The following is a 20971-nucleotide window of genomic DNA, read 5'->3' as shown; positions in this document are numbered from 1 at the left end:
CTTCCACAGGACCCTGGCCTCACCTGGGTCCTGAAGGTCTTCCTCGAGCTTGCTCAGCTCAGTCATCTTGACCATGAGCGTGATGCCTGGGATCAAACTACAGAGTGAGGCAGGAGTGAGGCATGGGGGCAAATGGGACAGATGAGGACCATGGGCCTGGATGGTGGATAGACGGGCTGTGAATGGCCTCACCTGAGAACCGCACCCTGGTTGGCCACAGGCCACTTGCAGGTCTCCTCTTGAAAAGTGCTCTCAGACCACACAGGGACATGCCTCTGGAGTGGCCAGTCCCCTGGCTACCTGAAGAAGGAAGTGAGGTGGCTCCCCAGGGTGTGGTCAGCACAGCCCGAGATTTCTGGGACTGACAAGGTAAGGGGATTAGGCTCTTGTGGGGTCCCCTCTGTTCTGGGATGGGCAGCACTTGGTGTCCACTCAGGGCACCCTCATCACCTTGACTCCTGGAATTGCCTGGACCTCCTCTGTTCACTGACCTCAGGACACGGGCCTCAGATGTCTGCCTTCGCCTACTGCTTCCTACAGCTCCTGTGAGAAATGGAGGGGCACGTCAGTGGTATCCCGTGGCACAGCCCTTAGCATTCTCTGACAGTACAAGGGGTGCACACTGTGAGGGTCCCTCAGTTGTGTGGTGAGAGGTCCCTTCAGAGCTCCCCTTTAGTGCTTACATTTCCCCTGGCACAACCTGGTCCCTCCCCTCTGGGGGCCTGGAGGGAAACGCAGAACAAGACCCGAGACTGGAAAGAAAGCGCTGAGGGGCCCCACATGCGGCCGCACCTGCCCAAGGTCTCCTGTGGGGCCTAGGCCAGGGAGGTGTTCAGTCCTCAGCTCCTCCTCATGTCCTGCCTTCCCTCCCAGCACTGACCACAGGGGCGGGGGTCTGCTCAGTCCTCCATTGCGGTTGAGGAGTCCAGCCTCTGCCAACCGGAAGCCTTCGGCTGTTCCTGAAATACCTCACCTCCCGAGGTCCCTAAGCCAGAGTTCAAGAAACTGCTCACCCCACTCTGCACCCTCCAAGACCCCCTTGCAAGGGCCAAGATCCCTCCCTGTTGGGGTCTAACTGCCTTAGTCCTGCCTTGCATGGGGTCTAGACTCCACACAAGACCTGCAAGTGTCCCATCCGCCATTTGGAGTTTCCCCTGCTTTCAAGAGGTCCCCAGTCTCTCTGCCAGGGTTATCAGGCAATGCGGCACGAGGTTACCCTGCCCAGGGACTACCAGGGTTCCCTCTGTTCTGAGATCTGGCTATTCTCAGTCCTCCCTCAGGGTCCTCACCTTGATTTCCAGGAGGACCTAGTCTCTGTCCTCTCCCCACCATAGTCCCTGCTCCTCACACCAAGTCCCCAGCCTCACAGAGCTGGATGTCAGGAACTCAGGACAGACCTAGTGTGTTCTTCTCACCCCGAGGGCTCCCAGGGCCGATGGCAGCGGCAGGGATCTGTGGGGTTCCATCCCTCTTATCTTGGAATCCCTAGAGTTTTCACTTGGGGTCCCTTCAGCCTTCCCTCAGAGACCTCAACTTATCTCCAGGTACGACTTCAGATTCTCTCCTTTCCCCTACTAACGCCCCAAACCTCATACCAGGAGCCCAGTCTTTCTGATATGCGGATGTCACTAAGTCATCTCTCTATACTAGGACACCAGGCTGAAATCTGGATATTAGGAAGTCAGCCCCCTATCCCAGGTCCCCAGTCTCTCTGAGACCCAGTCAGGAAATCCAGCATACGTTCATCCCCCCAATGTCCTCCCAGAGCCCACTCTGCTCTGGGGTCCAGGGTCCCCTCTGTCCTTCCTCAGTGTCCTCACCTTGACTCTCAAAAGAAAGAAGATCTTTCTCACTGCCCATCTGACGCCCTGACGCTTCTAACAATTGCCTAATGTTTCTGAGATACAGATGCGGAAGTCAGAAGAGGCTGCCAAGCGCTCATCCCACCACCAGGGTGGCCCAGGGCTGACAGTAGGGTCAGGAATCTGTGGGGTTCCTTAATCCTTCCTAAGGAATCTCATCTAGAGCCCTGGCATTCTGGGGATGCCCCTTGTGTTGACCAGAGGCGGGACCCTCACATCAAGTCTCAGGGCTCACAGAGGGTGGATGAGCACATGCTGCATTTCCTGACATCTGGGTCTCAGAGAAACTGGGGACCTGGGAAAGGGGGTGTAGCCTCAGGTGAGCAGAGGGAAGATCCCCAGCTCCTCCAGGGTTTCAATTTGAGGACACTGACGGACGACTGAGTGGACCCTGGACCCAAATCAGAGGAGACCTCAGAAAAGCCTGGAGCTGCTGTTGGTCCTTGGCCGAACTGGGATACGATGAGCCCGAAGTGCATGGTCTCACTTCCTGACATCCGGGTCTCTGAGTGGGGACTTCACATATGGGGCGGGGCCTTGGGGGCCCGATTCCCAGGTCCTGCAGGGTTGAAGACCTTGAGGACCCTGAAGAGGGACTAGAGGACCCTGAACCCGTAATCAGAGGGGACCTCAGAGAAGCGAATCTCTGTTGGCAGTCCAGGGCAACCGTGGGGGCAGGATGAGTGCCACAGGCATGAGCTGTCTTCCTGACATCCGGGTCTTCAAGAGACTGGGGTCCTGCTATAAGGGGCGGGGCTTCAGTTGCGGAGAGGCGAGAATCCAGGTCGTGCGCGGAGGCAAGGTGAGGTTCCTGAAGGAGGACTGCGGGCACCCTGAGTGAGGACTGATGGAACCCCACAGATCCCCATCCCTGTAGTCGTCCCTGGGAGCCCTTGGGGTGAGAAGAGCACAGTAGGTCTGTCTGACTTCCTCACATGCGGGTCTCAGAGGGACTGGAGGCCTTGGGAAAGCGGCGGGGTGTCAAAATGGCAGAGGCGACAAACGCGAGTCCTGCCTGGAGTCCAGGCTCCATGCGAGGAAGGATTGAGGCGGTTCGACGCCAAGCTGGAGGGATCTTGGCCCTTGCAAGAGGGTCTTGGAGGGCCCAGAGTGGGGTGAGCAGGGTGAGCAGTTTCTTGACCGCTGGCTTAGGGAACTCGGGAGGTGAGGTTTTACGGGCAGAGGTGGAGGCTTCAGGTTGGCAGAGGCTGGACTCCCCAACCCCAAGGTTGGACTGAGCAAACCCCCGCCCCTGTGGCGAGTGCTTGGAGGCCAGGCAGGACGTGAGGAGGAGCTGAGGACCGAGCATCTCCCCAGCCTAGGACCCGCGCCAGGCCCTGGACAGGTGCGGCCGCATGTGGGGCCCCTCAGTGCTTTCTGTTCAGGCTTGTGTCTTGTTTTGTGTTTCCTTCTACTCCTCCAAAGGGGACCGTCCAGGTCATGCCAGGGGAAAGGTGAGCATTACAAGGTACCCACAACACAACTGGGTGTAATCCGAGTGTCCGTCCCCACCTAGCAGCACAGAAGGCCCAGGGCTGTGCCACAGTATAGCCCTTAGATGTCACCTCCATGTCTCTCACAGGAGCTCCAGGAACCGGGAGGCGAAGGCAGAGGTCTGAAGCCTGTGTCCTGAGTTCAGACAGGCAGTATCAGGAGTCAAGGTGAGAGGGTGACCTGAAGTGAACCAGAGGCTCCCTATCCCAGAACATAGCGGGGGCCCAGAAGGCCCCAATTCCTCACACTGTTTTGGACCCGGAAATCTCAGGCTGTACTGACCACACCCTGGGGAGCCACCTTCCTTCCTCCTTCGGGTAGCCAGGGGACTGGCCTCCCAGGAGGAGCTCTCCTGTGAGGTCGGAGAGAACCCCTCAAGGGGAGAGCTGTAAGTGGCCTGTGTCGTACCATCCAGGATGCATTTCTTAGCCCAGGTTGCTCACACCTCCTCTCTCCCAGAGGCCCTTGGTCCCCATCTGTACCTCTGCCTCAGTTCCGTGTCTTGTTTCACCTCAGGCATTGTGCTCGTGGTTGAGATGAGTGAGCTCAGCAAACCCGAGGAAGACCTTCAGGACCCAGGCGAGGCCCAGGGCCCTATCGAGGTGCCGCTCTTGGAGGCTGAGGTGGGGGGAGTCCGCATCCCACTTGGCCTCCTACTACCCAGCATCCTCCTCTGCTCCTATGGAGGCCTTGCCCCAGGAAATTCTGGATAGGATGATAGGTAAACTGATGAAGTTCCTGCTCTTCAAGTATCGAGCCAAGGAGCTGACCTCCCAGGCGGAAATGCTGAATAAGGTCCTCAGGGATAACCAGGAGCACTTCCCGGTGGTCTTCAGGGAAGTCTCAGTGTGCCTGCAGCTGGTCTTTGGCGTGGACGTGAAAGAGGTGGACCCAGCGGAGCACATCTACATCTTGGTCCCCATCCTGGGCCTCACTTGCGATGAGATGCTGAGCGATGGGGTGGGCCTGCCCAAGGCCGGCTTCCTGGTGCTGGTCCTCAGCATGATCATGCGGTTTGGAGACCCGGCCCCTGAGGAGGCGGTCTGGGGAGCACTCAAAAGGATGGGGGTGTATGTTGGGAGTGAGCAGTGTGTCTTTGGGGAGCTCAGGGAGCTTCTGACCCAAGTGTGGGTGCGGGAAGGATACCTGCGGTACCAGCAGGTGCCTGACAGCCACCCTGTTTGCTATGAGTTCCTGTGGGGTCCCCGGGCCTATGTGGAGACCAGCAAGTGGCAAGTCATGGCATTTATGCGCAGGGTCAACCAAAGGGCTTTGAGGACCTTCCCATTCCTGTCTGCATAAGATGCGAGGGAAGAGGGATAGGGGGCCTGAGACAGAGCAGCAGCCAGGTTGTTCCTTCTCTCTGTGGTTAAAGAGGGGGTAGTCAGCTTTCTAAACTGTGAGGGCCCGGGCTAGTTGGGGGAACCAGTTTGTAGCATCTTTTGGTTCCTGTTCTCTATGATGACGAGGGGATTCATCTCTGTTTTCTTTAGAAACTTTTCAAAGTTTGGTTTCAGAGTAGGCTAAAGAAACTTCAATATCTTAGCTTTGTGAATGATATTGATCCGAGTGTATCTGATGTTACACAGTTCAAAAACAAGAGTTTTTGTAAGAGAGATGGGAAAGTCTTCCATTTTGTTTTGTGGTCCTGAACAGAATGCAATGGAATCGAAATTAGAAATGTTTTGAAAATGTGAACTTCTGTAGCAATAGTATTGTATGGAGAAGAGTTAGATACTAAAAGTAATCATAGTCAATTCATGCTTATGGCCTTCTTGTCTGTCATTCACAATAACTAAATGATCTCAGTTAATTGAATTTTCCTGGGTTATTAAAGAAAGTAGCAGACAATCTGAGAGCCCTGCTCATTGGCTCAGTTATTCCAAAGACGTGTACAGATTCTCTGCTCCGTGAAAGGCCATGTTAACAGTGGGGACACTAGGAGTAGCAGGACACCCCCACACTTACAGCAATGGTCGAGGAGCCACAGTCACCTGAGGTCTGTGTTGGGGGTGAGGGGAATCTCTGAAACGCATCATTGCTGTGAGGTGTCCTTTTGCTTCTTGGATAAACCCCAGAGAGATCTCTTTCTAGGGCAGGCAGGAAGGGGTCCAGGCTCTTGCCCCATAGCTGTTGACCACAGGGATGAAATAGGTGTGTTCTGTCCACCATCTGCTAGGAATCCTAGAGAAATGTGAATCTTGCTCTTTGATATATGCCCAGTAATCCCTGTACTAGCCCTCCTGTCTCTGCCTTGGGAAGCTGATTAACAAGTACATTGAAATAACAGTTTCTTTGGTCATCTGGACTTTATGATTTTCACTTGTGCGCATGCTCTAGATTTCATTTGGATGAAATGAGTGAAGAGAAGCTGCAAAAGTGGACAGGACCTGCTGTGTGACTAGAATCCTGGGATCTTTGAGTGAGCTGTGCCCAGCTGGAGACACTGCTCTCCACCCCGAAACACACACAGACACTGAAATTGATATACATTCTCCAGGAGGAAAACACAGAACAGCAATTCTGAGTGGTTTTCTATTCCATTTCTAATTAAGCTGCCAATTCTCTGAGGTGTCCTGAAAACCAAACAGTTTCCAGAGGGGAGAGGGACAGAGTCTGAGATCCGAAGAGCATGAGAAATAAGTACTAGCCAGTAAAGATGCAACATCTGCCAGCATCCCTGGGTTCGGGTGGGTTCAGAAGTGTGGAGGCAGCAGAGACCCAGGTTAAGGCTGTGCCTGGCAGCAAAAGGCAGGAGCGACTTCCGGGCCTAAGGAGGTGGTGAGGTCACTGCAGTGGGGGTGTGGATGGGTGCAGGGGGCTAAAGGGGCAGCTATCCATGCTGAGTGCCAGAGAAAAAGGGGAACAGGTGATGTGATTCTGGTCACATATATGGCAGCTGCCAGATAGTCAGTGGATGCTTGGAAAAGCCCCGTGGCCTCAGTTCTTCTCCTGTGAAGCCAGCCGGTTTGAGGAGCCCACGTGTTGGGCTGCACTATTCGCCTGAGGGATGGGATGCAGCTGCCAGGGCCTGGCGGTCATGGCCTCTGTGATGTCGGGACAGGAATCTGTCACAGTGTTGCCCCAAGAGTGTCCTCCACTCTCCACTGTAGGAAGGGGTCGGCTACTTTGTGGTCCAGGGCTTGTCTGAGAATGTGCACCTCAATAGGATGTGGGATACCTAATCAGCCAAATAGGATGTTTCACAAATAAAACTAAGAAACTTTGCTACTTAGACCATAGTGGACCATAATGTTAGTAGCTCAGTCGTGTCGGACTGTTTGCCACTCCATGGACTGTAGTCTTCCGATCCCCTCTGTCCATGGAATTCTCCAGGCAAGAATACTGGAGTGGGTTGCCATGCCCTTCTTCAGGTGATCTCCCTGACCCATGAATCGATCCCATGTCTCCCACAGTGTAAGCGGAATCTTCATCATTTGAGCTCCTGGGCAAGCCCCATTTCCATAGAAAACCTGTTAAATTTGGGTATGAAGGAGTGTTCCAACAGGACCCAAGCTGCTCCAGGAAATAGAAGCAAGAGCCACTCTTTGCCTCTGCCCTAGCTGGTCTTCCATCCAAAACAGTACTTTCCTTTCTTGCAGCCCCAACTAAGGTCAAGTCCTTGATTACAATGGCCAATTACAATCAAGATAATAGAAAGCTATTTAAGACCGTGGGTTCTGGATCTCCGGGACCAGGAAAGAAAGGGTAGTTCCATGCATTTCTTGGGCACCACTTCAAGGGATTGCGACCAAAGTTCTGCAGGATTCCTAGCAGATGTGGGGTAGAAAACACCTCCTTTGCCCCTGTGATCAACAGCAATGCGACAAGAGTCAGGACCCCTTCCTTCCTGCCCCAGAAAGAGATCTGTCTGGGCTTTGTCCGAGATGCAAAAGGCCACCTTACAGCCATGATCCATTTCAGAATTTGCCATCTCCGCGAAGAAACACTGTCTGCAAGTCTGAGGGCTGCTACCAGCCTGCCTCACCTCGACCACCTCCCACAGAAGGAACCCAGGGTCCTAAAGCCCCAAACCACCTTGGCTCAGGCACTGAAACTCGAGTGCTCCTCCTGGAGCTCCACCGCCCTACCTCGTGTTGCCTTGTTCAGTGCGACTAGGGGAGGTCTCTCCACCTTCCTTGTGTGACTGCGGCTCCTAGAACTTTGCTCTAGGTGCGGGGGTGTCCTGCTTCTTCTAGTGTCCCCACTCCTAACACCGCCTTTCCTGGAGAAGATACTCTGTAAAGGTCTTCAGAATATATGAGCTAGTGAACAGGGGCCTCAGATTTATTGCCAGCTGCTTCCTTAAATAACCCAGACAAACCCAAATAAAGATAATTTAGTTTTTGAGAATGACACACAAGAAGGACAGATGGATGAATTCATTGCAATTACTTTTATCGCATAATTCTTGCCGCATCAATATTAGTGCTTCCCTGGTGGCTCAGACGGTAAAGTGTCTGTCTACATTGGGAGACCCGTGTTCCATCCCTGGGTCATGATGATCCCCTGGAGAAAGAAATGACAGCCCACCCAAGTACTCTTGCCTGGAAAATCCCATGGACTGAGGAGCCTTGTTGGCCACAGTCCATGGGGTCGCGAAGAGTCGGACAGGACTGAGCGACTCCACCACTCCACCACAAGCTCACATTTCCGAAACGGATCTAATTCCATTTCCACTGTGTCCCATTCAGGGTCACAAAACAAAATGGAAGAGTTTCCAATCTCTCACAAAACAGCAAAACTCTTGTTCTTGAACTGTGTAAGCACAAACACATATTGATCAACCTCATTCTCCAAGCTAAGACACTGAACTTTATTTAGCCTTTTGCAAAAACAGTCAAAGCTTGAAGATTTTCTAAGGAAAACAGATGAATCTCCATGTCATTGTAGAGAACAGGAGCCCACAGATGCTGTGCACTGGTTCCCCCAACTGGCCCGGGCCCTCACTTCTGAGAAGGTGACTACTCCCTCTTCAATCACAGAGGGAAGGATTACCCTGGCTGCTGCTCTGGCTCAGGCCCCCTATTCCTCCTCCCTCGCAGCCTCTGCAGACAGGAGTGGGGAGGCCCTCAAAGCCCTCTGTTAGACCCTGAGCACAGACACCGTGACTTGCCACTTGCTGGTCTCCACATAGGCCAGGGCGCCCCACAGGAACTCATAGCGAGCAGGGTGGCTGTCAGGCACCTGCTGGTATTCCAGGTATCCCTCCCGCAGCCACACTTGGGTCAGCAGCTCCCTGAGCTCCCCAAAGAGACAGGGCTCACTCCCAACACACACCCCCGTCCTGCTGAGTACTCCCAAGACTGCTTCCTCAGGGGTCAGGTCTTCACTCTGCATGATCAGGTTGAGGAGCAGCACCAGGATGCCAGCCATGGGCAGGGTCTGCCCACTGCTCAGCATCACATTGCAGGTGAGGCCCAGGGTAGGGACCATGATGTAGATGTGCTCCCTGGGGTCCAACTGCTTTACCTCCAGGCCAACGACAACCTGTAGGCACTCTGCAGCTTGACTGAAGACCACTAGGACATGCTCCTGGTTATTCCTGAGGACCTTCTTCAGCATTTCCGCCTGGGATGTCAGATGTTTGGCCAGATACTACAGGAGCAAGAACTTCATCAAGTTAGCCACTATCTCATTCAGAGCTTCATGGGGCAAGGCCTCCACAAGGGTGGAGCAGGAGACTGTGGGGGAGGAGGCTGAGGGTGATACAGCCTCCCCCGCTCAGCCCCAGAGAGCTGCACTTCCACAGGACCCTGGCCTCACCTGGGTCCTGAAGGTCTTCCTCGAGCTTGCTCAGCTCAGTCATCTTGACCATGAGCGTGATGCCTGGGATCAAACTACAGAGTGAGGCAGGAGTGAGGCATGGGGGCAAATGGGACAGATGAGGACCATGGGCCTGGATGGTGGATAGACGGGCTGTGAATGGCCTCACCTGAGAACCGCACCCTGGTTGGCCACAGGCCACTTGCAGGTCTCCTCTTGAAAAGTGCTCTCAGACCACACAGGGACATGCCTCTGGAGTGGCCAGTCCCCTGGCTACCTGAAGAAGGAAGTGAGGTGGCTCCCCAGGGTGTGGTCAGCACAGCCCGAGATTTCTGGGACTGACAAGGTAAGGGGATTAGGCTCTTGTGGGGTCCCCTCTGTTCTGGGATGGGCAGCACTTGGTGTCCACTCAGGGCACCCTCATCACCTTGACTCCTGGAATTGCCTGGACCTCCTCTGTTCACTGACCTCAGGACACGGGCCTCAGATGTCTGCCTTCGCCTACTGCTTCCTACAGCTCCTGTGAGAAATGGAGGGGCACGTCAGTGGTATCCCGTGGCACAGCCCTTAGCATTCTCTGACAGTACAAGGGGTGCACACTGTGAGGGTCCCTCAGTTGTGTGGTGAGAGGTCCCTTCAGAGCTCCCCTTTAGTGCTTACATTTCCCCTGGCACAACCTGGTCCCTCCCCTCTGGGGGCCTGGAGGGAAACGCAGAACAAGACCCGAGACTGGAAAGAAAGCGCTGAGGGGCCCCACATGCGGCCGCACCTGCCCAAGGTCTCCTGTGGGGCCTAGGCCAGGGAGGTGTTCGGTCCTCAGCTCCTCCTCATGTCCTGCCTTCCCTCCCAGCACTGACCACAGGGGCGGGGGTCTGCTCAGTCCTCCATTGCGGTTGAGGAGTCCAGCCTCTGCCAACCGGAAGCCTTCGGCTGTTCCTGAAATACCTCATCTCCCGAGGTCCCTAAGCCAGAGTTCAAGAAACTGCTCACCCCACTCTGCACCCTCCAAGACCCCCTTGCAAGGGCCAAGATCCCTCCCTGTTGGGGTCTAACTGCCTTAGTCCTGCCTTGCATGGGGTCTAGACTCCACACAAGACCTGCAAGTGTCCCATCCGCCATTTGGAGTTTCCCCTGCTTTCAAGAGGTCCCCAGTCTCTCTGCCAGGGTTATCAGGCAATGCGGCACAAGGTTACCCTGCCCAGGGACTACCAGGGTTCCCTCTGTTCTGAGATCTGGCTATTCTCAGTCCTCCCTCAGGGTCCTCACCTTGATTTCCAGGAGGACCTAGTCTCTGTCCTCTCCCCACCATAGTCCCTGCTCCTCACACCAAGTCCCCAGCCTCACAGAGCTGGATGTCAGGAACTCAGGACAGACCTAGTGTGTTCTTCTCACCCCGAGGGCTCCCAGGGCCGATGGCAGCGGCAGGGATCTGTGGGGTTCCATCCCTCTTATCTTGGGATCCCTAGAGTTTTCACTTGGGGTCCCTTCAGCCTTCCCTCAGAGACCTCAACTTATCTCCAGGTACGACTTCAGATTCTCTCCTTTCCCCTACTAACGCCCCAAACCTCATACCAGGAGCCCAGTCTTTCTGATATGCGGATGTCACTAAGTCATCTCTCTATACTAGGACACCAGGCTGAAATCTGGATATTAGGAAGTCAGCCCCCTATCCCAGGTCCCCAGTCTCTCTGAGACCCAGTCAGGAAATCCAGCATACGTTCATCCACCCAATGTCCTCCCAGAGCCCACTCTGCTCTGGGGTCCAGGGTCCCCTCTGTCCTTCCTCAGTGTCCTCACCTTGACTCTCAAAAGAAAGAAGATCTTTCTCACTGCCCATCTGACGCCCTGACGCTTCTAACAATTGCCTAATGTTTCTGAGATACAGATGCGGAAGTCAGAAGAGGCTGCCAAGCGCTCATCCCACCACCAGGGTGGCCCAGGGCTGACAGTAGGGTCAGGAATCTGTGGGGTTCCTTAATCCTTCCTAAGGAATCTCATCTAGAGCCCTGGCATTCTGGGGATGCCCCTTGTGTTGACCAGAGGCGGGACCCTCACATCAAGTCTCAGGGCTCACAGAGGGTGGATGAGCACATGCTGCATTTCCTGACATCTGGGTCTCAGAGAAACTGGGGACCTGGGAAAGGGGGTGTAGCCTCAGGTGAGCAGAGGGAAGATCCCCAGCTCCTCCAGGGTTTCAATTTGAGGACACTGACGGACGACTGAGTGGACCCTGGACCCAAATCAGAGGAGACCTCAGAAAAGCCTGGAGCTGCTGTTGGTCCTTGGCCGAACTGGGATACGATGAGCCCGAAGTGCATGGTCTCACTTCCTGACATCCGGGTCTCTGAGTGGGGACTTCACATATGGGGCGGGGCCTCGGGGGCCCGATTCCCAGGTCCTGCAGGGTTGAAGACCTTGAGGACCCTGAAGAGGGACTAGAGGACCCTGAACCCGTAATCAGAGGGGACCTCAGAGAAGCGAATCTCTGTTGGCAGTCCAGGGCAACCGTGGGGGCAGGATGAGTGCCACAGGCATGAGCTGTCTTCCTGACATCCGGGTCTTCAAGAGACTGGGGTCCTGCTATAAGGGGCGGGGCTTCAGTTGCGGAGAGGCGAGAATCCAGGTCGTGCGCGGAGGCAAGGTGAGGTTCCTGAAGGAGGACTGCGGGCACCCTGAGTGAGGACTGATGGAACCCCACAGATCCCCATCCCTGTAGTCGTCCCTGGGAGCCCTTGGGGTGAAAAGAGCACAGTAGGTTTGTCTGACTTCCTCACATGCGGGTCTCAGAGGGACTGGAGGCCTTGGGAAAGCGGCGGGGTGTCAAAATGGCAGAGGCGACAAAAGCGAGTCCTGCCTGGAGTCCAGGCTCCATGTGAGGAAGGATTGAGGCGGTTCGACGCCAAGCTGGAGGGATCTTGGCCCTTGCAAGAGGGTCTTGGAGGGCCCAGAGTGGGGTGAGCAGGGTGAGCAGTTTCTTGACCGCTGGCTTAGGGAACTCGGGAGGTGAGGTTTTACGGGCAGAGGTGGAGGCTTCAGGTTGGCAGAGGCTGGACTCCCCAACCCCAAGGTTGGACTGAGCAAACCCCCGCCCCTGTGGCGAGTGCTTGGAGGCCAGGCAGGACGTGAGGAGGAGCTGAGGACCGAGCATCTCCCCAGCCTAGGACCCGTGCCAGGCCCTGGACAGGTGCGGCCGCATGTGGGGCCCCTCAGTGCTTTCTGTTCAGGCTTGTGTCTTGTTTTGTGTTTCCTTCTACTCCTCCAAAGGGGACCGTCCAGGTCATGCCAGGGGAAAGGTGAGCATTACAAGGTACCCACAACACAACTGGGTGTAATCCGAGTGTCCGTCCCCACCTAGCAGCACAGAAGGCCCAGGGCTGTGCCACAGTATAGCCCTTAGATGTCACCTCCATGTCTCTCACAGGAGCTCCAGGAACCGGGAGGCGAAGGCAGAGGTCTGAAGCCTGTGTCCTGAGTTCAGACAGGCAGTATCAGGAGTCAAGGTGAGAGGGTGACCTGAAGTGAACCAGAGGCTCCCTATCCCAGAACATAGCGGGGGCCCAGAAGGCCCCAATTCCTCACACTGTTTTGGACCCGGAAATCTCAGGCTGTACTGACCACACCCTGGGGAGCCACCTTCCTTCCTCCTTCGGGTAGCCAGGGGACTGGCCTCCCAGGAGGAGCTCTCCTGTGAGGTCGGAGAGAACCCCTCAAGGGGAGAGCTGTAAGTGGCCTGTGTCGTACCATCCAGGATGCATTTCTTAGCCCAGGTTGCTCACACCTCCTCTCTCCCAGAGGCCCTTGGTCCCCATCTGTACCTCTGCCTCAGTTCCGTGTCTTGTTTCACCTCAGGCATTGTGCTCGTGGTTGAGATGAGTGAGCTCAGCAAACCCGAGGAAGACCTTCAGGACCCAGGCGAGGCCCAGGGCCCTATCGAGGTGCCGCTCTTGGAGGCTGAGGTGGGGGAGTCCGCATCCCACTTGGCCTCCTACTACCCAGCATCCTCCTCTGCTCCTATGGAGGCCTTGCCCCAGGAAATTCTGGATAGGATGATAGGTAAACTGATGAAGTTCCTGCTCCTCAAGTATCGAGCCAAGGAGCTGACCTCCCAGGCGGAAATGCTGAATAAGGTCCTCAGGGATAACCAGGAGCACTTCCCGGTGGTCTTCAGGGAAGTCTCAGTGTGCCTGCAGCTGGTCTTTGGCGTGGACGTGAAAGAGGTGGACCCAGCGGAGCACATCTACATCTTGGTCCCCATCCTGGGCCTCACTTGCGATGAGATGCTGAGCGATGGGGTGGGCCTGCCCAAGGCCGGCTTCCTGGTGCTGGTCCTCAGCATGATCATGCGGTTTGGAGACCCGGCCCCTGAGGAGGCGGTCTGGGGAGCACTCAGAAGGATGGGGGTGTATGTTGGGAGTGAGCAGTGTGTCTTTGGGGAGCTCAGGGAGCTTCTGACCCAAGTGTGGGTGCGGGAAGGATACCTGCGGTACCAGCAGGTGCCTGACAGCCACCCTGTTTGCTATGAGTTCCTGTGGGGTCCCCGGGCCTATGTGGAGACCAGCAAGTGGCAAGTCATGGCATTTATGCGCAGGGTCAACCAAAGGGCTTTGAGGACCTTCCCATTCCTGTCTGCATAAGATGCGAGGGAAGAGGGATAGGGGGCCTGAGACAGAGCAGCAGCCAGGTTGTTCCTTCTCTCTGTGGTTAAAGAGGGGGTAGTCAGCTTTCTAAACTGTGAGGGCCCGGGCTAGTTGGGGGAACCAGTTTGTAGCATCTTTTGGTTCCTGTTCTCTATGATGACGAGGGGATTCATCTCTGTTTTCTTTAGAAACTTTTCAAAGTTTGGTTTCAGAGTAGGCTAAAGAAACTTCAATATCTTAGCTTTGTGAATGATATTGATCCGAGTGTATCTGATGTTACACAGTTCAAAAACAAGAGTTTTTGTAAGAGAGATGGGAAAGTCTTCCATTTTGTTTTGTGGTCCTGAACAGAATGCAATGGAATCGAAATTAGAAATGTTTTGAAAATGTGAACTTCTGTAGCAATAGTATTGTATGGAGAAGAGTTAGATAATAAAAGTAATCATAGTCAATTCATGCTTATGGCCTTCTTGTCTGTCATTCACAATAACTAAATGATCTCAGTTAATTGAATTTTCCTGGGTTATTAAAGAAAGTAGCAGACAATCTGAGAGCCCTGCTCATTGGCTCAGTTATTCCAAAGACGTGTACAGATTCTCTGCTCCGTGAAAGGCCATGTTAACAGTGGGGACACTAGGAGTAGCAGGACACCCCCACACTTACAGCAATGGTCGAGGAGCCACAGTCACCTGAGGTCTGTCTTGGGGGTGACGGGAATCTCTGAAACGCATCTTTGCTGTGAGGTGTCCTTTTGCTTCTTGGATAAACCCCAGAGAGATCTCTTTCTAGGGCAGGCAGGAAGGGGTCCAGGCTCTTGCCCCATAGCTGTTGACCACAGGGATGAAATAGGTGTGTTCTGTCCACCATCTGCTAGGAATCCTAGAGAAATGTGAATCTTGCTCTTTGATATATGCCCAGTAATCCCTGTACTAGCCCTCCTGTCTCTGCCTTGGGAAGCTGATTAACAAGTACATTGAAATAACAGTTTCTTTGGTCATCTGGACTTTATGATTTTCACTTGTGCGCATGCTCTAGATTTCATTTGGATGAAATGAGTGAAGAGAAGCTGCAAAAGTGGACAGGACCTGCTGTGTGACTAGAATCCTGGGATCTTTGAGTGAGCTGTGCCCAGCTGGAGACACTGCTCTCCACCCCGAAACACACACAGACACTGAAATTGATATACATTCTCCAGGAGGAAAACACAGAACAGCAATTCTGAGTGGTTTTCTATTCCATTTCTAATTAAGCTGCCAATTCTCTGAGGTGTCCTGAAAACCAAACAGTTTCCAGAGGGGAGAGGGACAGAGTCTGAGATCCGAAGAGCATGAGAAATAAGTACTAGCCAGTAAAGATGCAACATCTGCCAGCATCCCTGGGTTCGGGTGGGTTCAGAAGTGTGGAGGCAGCAGAGACCCAGGTTAAGGCTGTGCCTGGCAGCAAAAGGCAGGAGCGACTTCCGGGCCTAAGGAGGTGGTGAGGTCACTGCAGTGGGGGTGTGGATGGGTGCAGGGGGCTAAAGGGGCAGCTATCCATGCTGAGTGCCAGAGAAAAAGGGGAACAGGTGATGTGATTCTGGTCACATATATGGCAGCTGCCAGATAGTCAGTGGATGCTTGGAAAAGCCCCGTGGCCTCAGTTCTTCTCCTGTGAAGCCAGCCGGTTTGAGGAGCCCACGTGTTGGGCTGCACTATTCGCCTGAGGGATGGGATGCAGCTGCCAGGGCCTGGCGGTCATGGCCTCTGTGATGTCGGGACAGGAATCTGTCACAGTGTTGCCCCAAGAGTGTCCTCCACTCTCCACTGTAGGAAGGGGTCGGCTACTTTGTGGTCCAGGGCTTGTCTGAGAATGTGCACCTCAATAGGATGTGGGATACCTAATCAGCCAAATAGGATGTTTCACAAATAAAACTAAGAAACTTTGCTACTTAGACCATAGTGGACCATAATGTTAGTAGCTCAGTCGTGTCGGACTGTTTGCCACTCCATGGACTGTAGTCTTCCGATCCCCTCTGTCCATGGAATTCTCCAGGCAAGAATACTGGAGTGGGTTGCCATGCCCTTCTTCAGGTGATCTCCCTGACCCATGAATCGATCCCATGTCTCCCACAGTGTAAGCGGAATCTTCATCATTTGAGCTCCTGGGCAAGCCCCATTTCCATAGAAAACCTGTTAAATTTGGGTATGAAGGAGTGTTCCAACAGGACCCAAGCTGCTCCAGGAAATAGAAGCAAGAGCCACTCTTTGCCTCTGCCCTAGCTGGTCTTCCATCCAAAACAGTACTTTCCTTTCTTGCAGCCCCAACTAAGGTCAAGTCCTTGATTACAATGGCCAATTACAATCAAGATAATAGAAAGCTATTTAAGACCGTGGGTTCTGGATCTCCGGGACCAGGAAAGAAAGGGTAGTTCCATGCATTTCTTGGGCACCACTTCAAGGGATTGCGACCAAAGTTCTGCAGGATTCCTAGCAGATGTGGGGTAGAAAACACCTCCTTTGCCCCTGTGATCAACAGCAATGCGACAAGAGTCAGGACCCCTTCCTTCCTGCCCCAGAAAGAGATCTGTCTGGGCTTTGTCCGAGATGCAAAAGGCCACCTTACAGCCATGATCCATTTCAGAATTTGCCATCTCCGCGAAGAAACACTGTCTGCAAGTCTGAGGGCTGCTACCAGCCTGCCTCACCTCGACCACCTCCCACAGAAGGAACCCAGGGTCCTAAAGCCCCAAACCACCTTGGCTCAGGCACTGAAACTCGAGTGCTCCTCCTGGAGCTCCACCGCCCTACCTCGTGTTGCCTTGTTCAGTGCGACTAGGGGAGGTCTCTCCACCTTCCTTGTGTGACTGCGGCTCCTAGAACTTTGCTCTAGGTGCGGGGGTGTCCTGCTTCTCCTAGTGTCCCCACTCCTAACACCGCCTTTCCTGGAGAAGATACTCTGTAAAGGTCTTCAGAATATATGAGCTAGTGAACAGGGGCCTCAGATTTATTGCCAGCTGCTTCCTTAAATAACCCAGACAAACCCAAATAAAGATAATTTAGTTTTTGAGAATGACACACAAGAAGGACAGATGGATGAATTCATTGCAATTACTTTTATCGCATAATTCTTGCCGCATCAATATTAGTGCTTCCCTGGTGGCTCAGACGGTAAAGAGTCTGTCTACATTGGGAGACCCGTGTTCCATCCCTGGGTCATGATGATCCCCTGGAGAAAGAAATGACAGCCTACCCAAGTACTCTTGCCTGGAAAATCCCATGGACTGAGGAGCCTTGTTGGCCACAGTCCATGGGGTCGCGAAGAGTCGGACAGGACTGAGCGACTCCACCACTCCACCACAAGCTCACATTTCCGAAACGGATCTAATTCCATTTCCACTGTGTCCCATTCAGGGTCACGAAACAAAATGGAAGAGTTTCCAATCTCTCACAAAACAGCAAAACTCTTGTTCTTGAACTGTGTAAGCACAAACACATATTGATCAACCTCATTCTCCAAGCTAAGACACTGAACTTTATTTAGCCTTTTGCAAAAACAGTCAAAGCTTGAAGATTTTCTAAGGAAAACAGATGAATCTCCATGTCATTGTAGAGAACAGGAGCCCACAGATGCTGTGCACTGGTTCCCCCAACTGGCCCGGGCCCTCACTTCTGAGAAGGTGACTACTCCCTCTTCAATCACAGAGGGAAGGATTACCCTGGCTGCTGCTCTGGCTCAGGCCCCCTATTCCTCCTCCCTCGCAGCCTCTGCAGACAGGAGTGGGGAGGCCCTCAAAGCCCTCTGTTAGACCCTGAGCACAGACACCGTGACTTGCCACTTGCTGGTCTCCACATAGGCCAGGGCGCCCCACAGGAACTCATAGCGAGCAGGGTGGCTGTCAGGCACCTGCTGGTATTCCAGGTATCCCTCCCGCAGCCACACTTGGGTCAGCAGCTCCCTGAGCTCCCCAAAGAGACAGGGCTCACTCCCAACACACACCCCCGTCCTGCTGAGTACTCCCAAGACTGCTTCCTCAGGGGTCAGGTCTTCACTCTGCATGATCAGGTTGAGGAGCAGCACCAGGATGCCAGCCATGGGCAGGGTCTGCCCACTGCTCAGCATCACATTGCAGGTGAGGCCCAGGGTAGGGACCATGATGTAGATGTGCTCCCTGGGGTCCAACTGCTTTACCTCCAGGCCAACGACAACCTGTAGGCACTCTGCAGCTTGACTGAAGACCACTAGGACATGCTCCTGGTTATTCCTGAGGACCTTCTTCAGCATTTCCGCCTGGGATGTCAGATGTTTGGCCAGATACTACAGGAGCAAGAAGTTCATCAAGTTAGCCACTATCTCATTCAGAGCTTCATGGGGCAAGGCCTCCACAAGGGTGGAGCAGGAGACTGTGGGGGAGGAGGCTGAGGGTGATACAGCCTCCCCCGCTCAGCCCCAGAGAGCTGCACTTCCACAGGACCCTGGCCTCACCTGGGTCCTGAAGGTCTTCCTCGAGCTTGCTCAGCTCAGTCATCTTGACCATGAGCGTGATGCCTGGGATCAAACTACAGAGTGAGGCAGGAGTGAGGCATGGGGGCAAATGGGACAGATGAGGACCATGGGCCTGGATGGTGGATAGACGGGCTGTGAATGGCCTCACCTGAGAACCGCACCCTGGTTGGCCACAGGCCACTTGCAGGTCTCCTCTTGAAACGTGCTCTCAGACCACACAGGGACATGCCTCTGGAGTGGCCAGTCCCCTGGCTACCTGAAGAAGGAAGTGAGGTGGCTCCCCAGGGTGTGGTCAGCACAGCCCGAGATTTCTGGGACTGACAAGGTAAGGGGATTAGGCTCTTGTGGGGTCCCCTCTGTTCTGGGATGGGCAGCACTTGGTGTCCACTCAGGGCACCCTCATCACCTTGACTCCTGGAATTGCCTGGACCTCCTCTGTTCACTGACCTCAGGACACGGGCCTCAGATGTCTGCCTTCGCCTACTGCTTCCTACAGCTCCTGTGAGAAGTGGAGGGGCACGTCAGTGGTATCCCGTGGCACAGCCCTTAGCATTCTCTGACAGTACAAGGGGTGCACACTGTGAGGGTCCCTCAGTTGTGTGGTGAGAGGTCCCTTCAGAGCTCCCCTTTAGTGCTTACATTTCCCCTGGCACAACCTGGTCCCTCCCCTCTGGGGGCCTGGAGGGAAACGCAGAACAAGACCCGAGACTGGAAAGAAAGCGCTGAGGGGCCCCACATGCGGCCGCACCTGCCCAAGGTCTCCTGTGGGGCCTAGGCCAGGGAGGTGTTCGGTCCTCAGCTCCTCCTCATGTCCTGCCTTCCCTCCCAGCACTGACCACAGGGGCGGGGGTCTGCTCAGTCCTCCATTGCGGTTGAGGAGTCCAGCCTCTGCCAACCGGAAGCCTTCGGCTGTTCCTGAAATACCTCACCTCGCGAGGTCCCTAAGCCAGAGTTCAAGAAACTGCTCACCCCACTCTGCACCCTCCAAGACCCCCTTGCAAGGGCCAAGATCCCTCCCTGTTGGGGTCTAACTGCCTTAGTCCTGCCTTGCATGGGGTCTAGACTCCACACAAGACCTGCAAGTGTCCCATCCGCCATTTGGAGTTTCCCCTGCTTTCAAGAGGTCCCCAGTCTCTCTGCCAGGGTTATCAGGCAATGCGGCACGAGGTTACCCTGCCCAGGGACTACCAGGGTTCCCTCTGTTCTGAGATCTGGCTATTCTCAGTCCTCCCTCAGGGTCCTCACCTTGATTTCCAGGAGGACCTAGTCTCTGTCCTCTCGCCACCATAGTCCCTGCTCCTCACACCAAGTCCCCAGCCTCACAGAGCTGGATGTCAGGAACTCAGGACAGACCTAGTGTGTTCTTCTCACCCCGAGGGCTCCCAGGGCCGATGGCAGCGGCAGGGATCTGTGGGGTTCCATCCCTCTTATCTTGGGATCCCTAGAGTTTTCACTTGGGGTCCCTTCAGCCTTCCCTCAGAGACCTCAACTTATCTCCAGGTACGACTTCAGATTCTCTCCTTTCCCCTACTAACGCCCCAAACCTCATACCAGGAGCCCAGTCTTTCTGATATGCGGATGTCAGTAAGTCATCTCTCTATACTAGGACACCAGGCTGAAATCTGGATATTAGGAAGTCAGCCCCCTATCCCAGGTCCCCAGTCTCTCTGAGACCCAGTCAGGAAATCCAGCATACGTTCATCCACCCAATGTCCTCCCAGAGCCCACTCTGCTCTGGGGTCCAGGGTCCCCTCTGTCCTTCCTCAGTGTCCTCACCTTGACTCTCAAAAGAAAGAAGATCTTTCTCACTGCCCATCTGACGCCCTGACGCTTCTAACAATTGCCTAATGTTTCTGAGATACAGATGCGGAAGTCAGAAAAGGCTGCCAAGCGCTCATCCCACCACCAGGGTGGCCCAGGGCTGACAGTAGGGTCAGGAATCTGTGGGGTTCCTTAATCCTTCCTAAGGAATCTCATCTAGAGCCCTGGCATTCTGGGGATGCCCCTTGTGTTGACCAGAGGCGGGACCCTCACATCAAGTCTCAGGGCTCACAGAGGGTGGATGAGCACATGCTGCATTTCCTGACATCTGGGTCTCAGAGAAACTGGGGACCTGGGAAAGGGGGTGTAGCCTCAGGTGAGCAGAGGGAAGATCCCCAGCTCCTCCAGGGTTTCAATTTGAGGACACTGACGGACGACTGAGTGGACCCTGGACCCAAATCAGAGGAGACCTCAGAAAAGCCTGGAGCTGCTGTTGGTCCTTGGCCGAACTGGGATACGATGAGCCCGAAGTGCATGGTCTCACTTCCTGACATCCGGGTCTCTGAGTGGGGACGTCACATATGGGGCGGGGCCTTGGGGGCCCGATTCCCAGGTCCTGCAGGGTTGAAGACCTTGAGGACCCTGAAGAGGGACTAGAGGACCCTGAACCCGTAATCAGAGGGGACCTCAGAGAAGCGAATCTCTGTTGGCAGTCCAGGGCAACCGTGGGGGCAGGATGAGTGCCACAGGCATGAGCTGTCTTCCTGACATCCGGGTCTTCAAGAGACTGGGGTCCTGCTATAAGGGGCGGGGCTTCAGTTGCGGAGAGGCGAGAATCCAGGTCGTGCGCGGAGGCAAGGTGAGGTTCCTGAAGGAGGACTGCGGGCACCCTGAGTGAGGACTGATGGAACCCCACAGATCCCCATCCCTGTAGTCGTCCCTGGGAGCCCTTGGGGTGAGAAGAGCACA

General features: G+C 54.6%; 2 protein-coding genes and 1 pseudogene across 2 annotated transcripts in view; all 3 read left to right on the top strand.

Moving 5' to 3' along the window:
- The window catches only part of LOC122689847 (melanoma-associated antigen 10-like), a 596047-nt gene that overhangs the window by 200393 nt on the left and 374683 nt on the right, over positions 1–20971 (top strand). The gene's annotated exons all lie outside the window — the stretch shown is intronic.
- The window catches only part of LOC122689845, a 587451-nt pseudogene that overhangs the window by 253199 nt on the left and 313281 nt on the right, over positions 1–20971 (top strand).
- On the top strand, positions 12992–13900 carry LOC122689852 (melanoma-associated antigen 8-like). The gene has a single exon (XM_043896630.1). It carries the CDS (start codon positions 12992–12994, stop codon positions 13754–13756), a length of 765 nt encoding a protein of 254 aa, XP_043752565.1. The 3' UTR covers positions 13757–13900.

The sequence above is a fragment of the Cervus elaphus genome, chromosome X, assembly GCF_910594005.1.
Source record: "Cervus elaphus chromosome X, mCerEla1.1, whole genome shotgun sequence".
In the NCBI taxonomy this organism is placed as follows: domain Eukaryota; kingdom Metazoa; phylum Chordata; class Mammalia; order Artiodactyla; family Cervidae; genus Cervus; species Cervus elaphus.
Note: the sequence above shows the minus strand (reverse complement) of the source record. Positions and strands in the feature narration are given on the sequence as shown.

What these genes read in the sequence shown, in the direction of transcription:
- LOC122689852 (XM_043896630.1), top strand. Translation starts at nt 12,992, where the DNA reads ATGAGTGAGCTCAGCAAACCCGAGGAAGACCTTCAGGACCCAGGCGAG.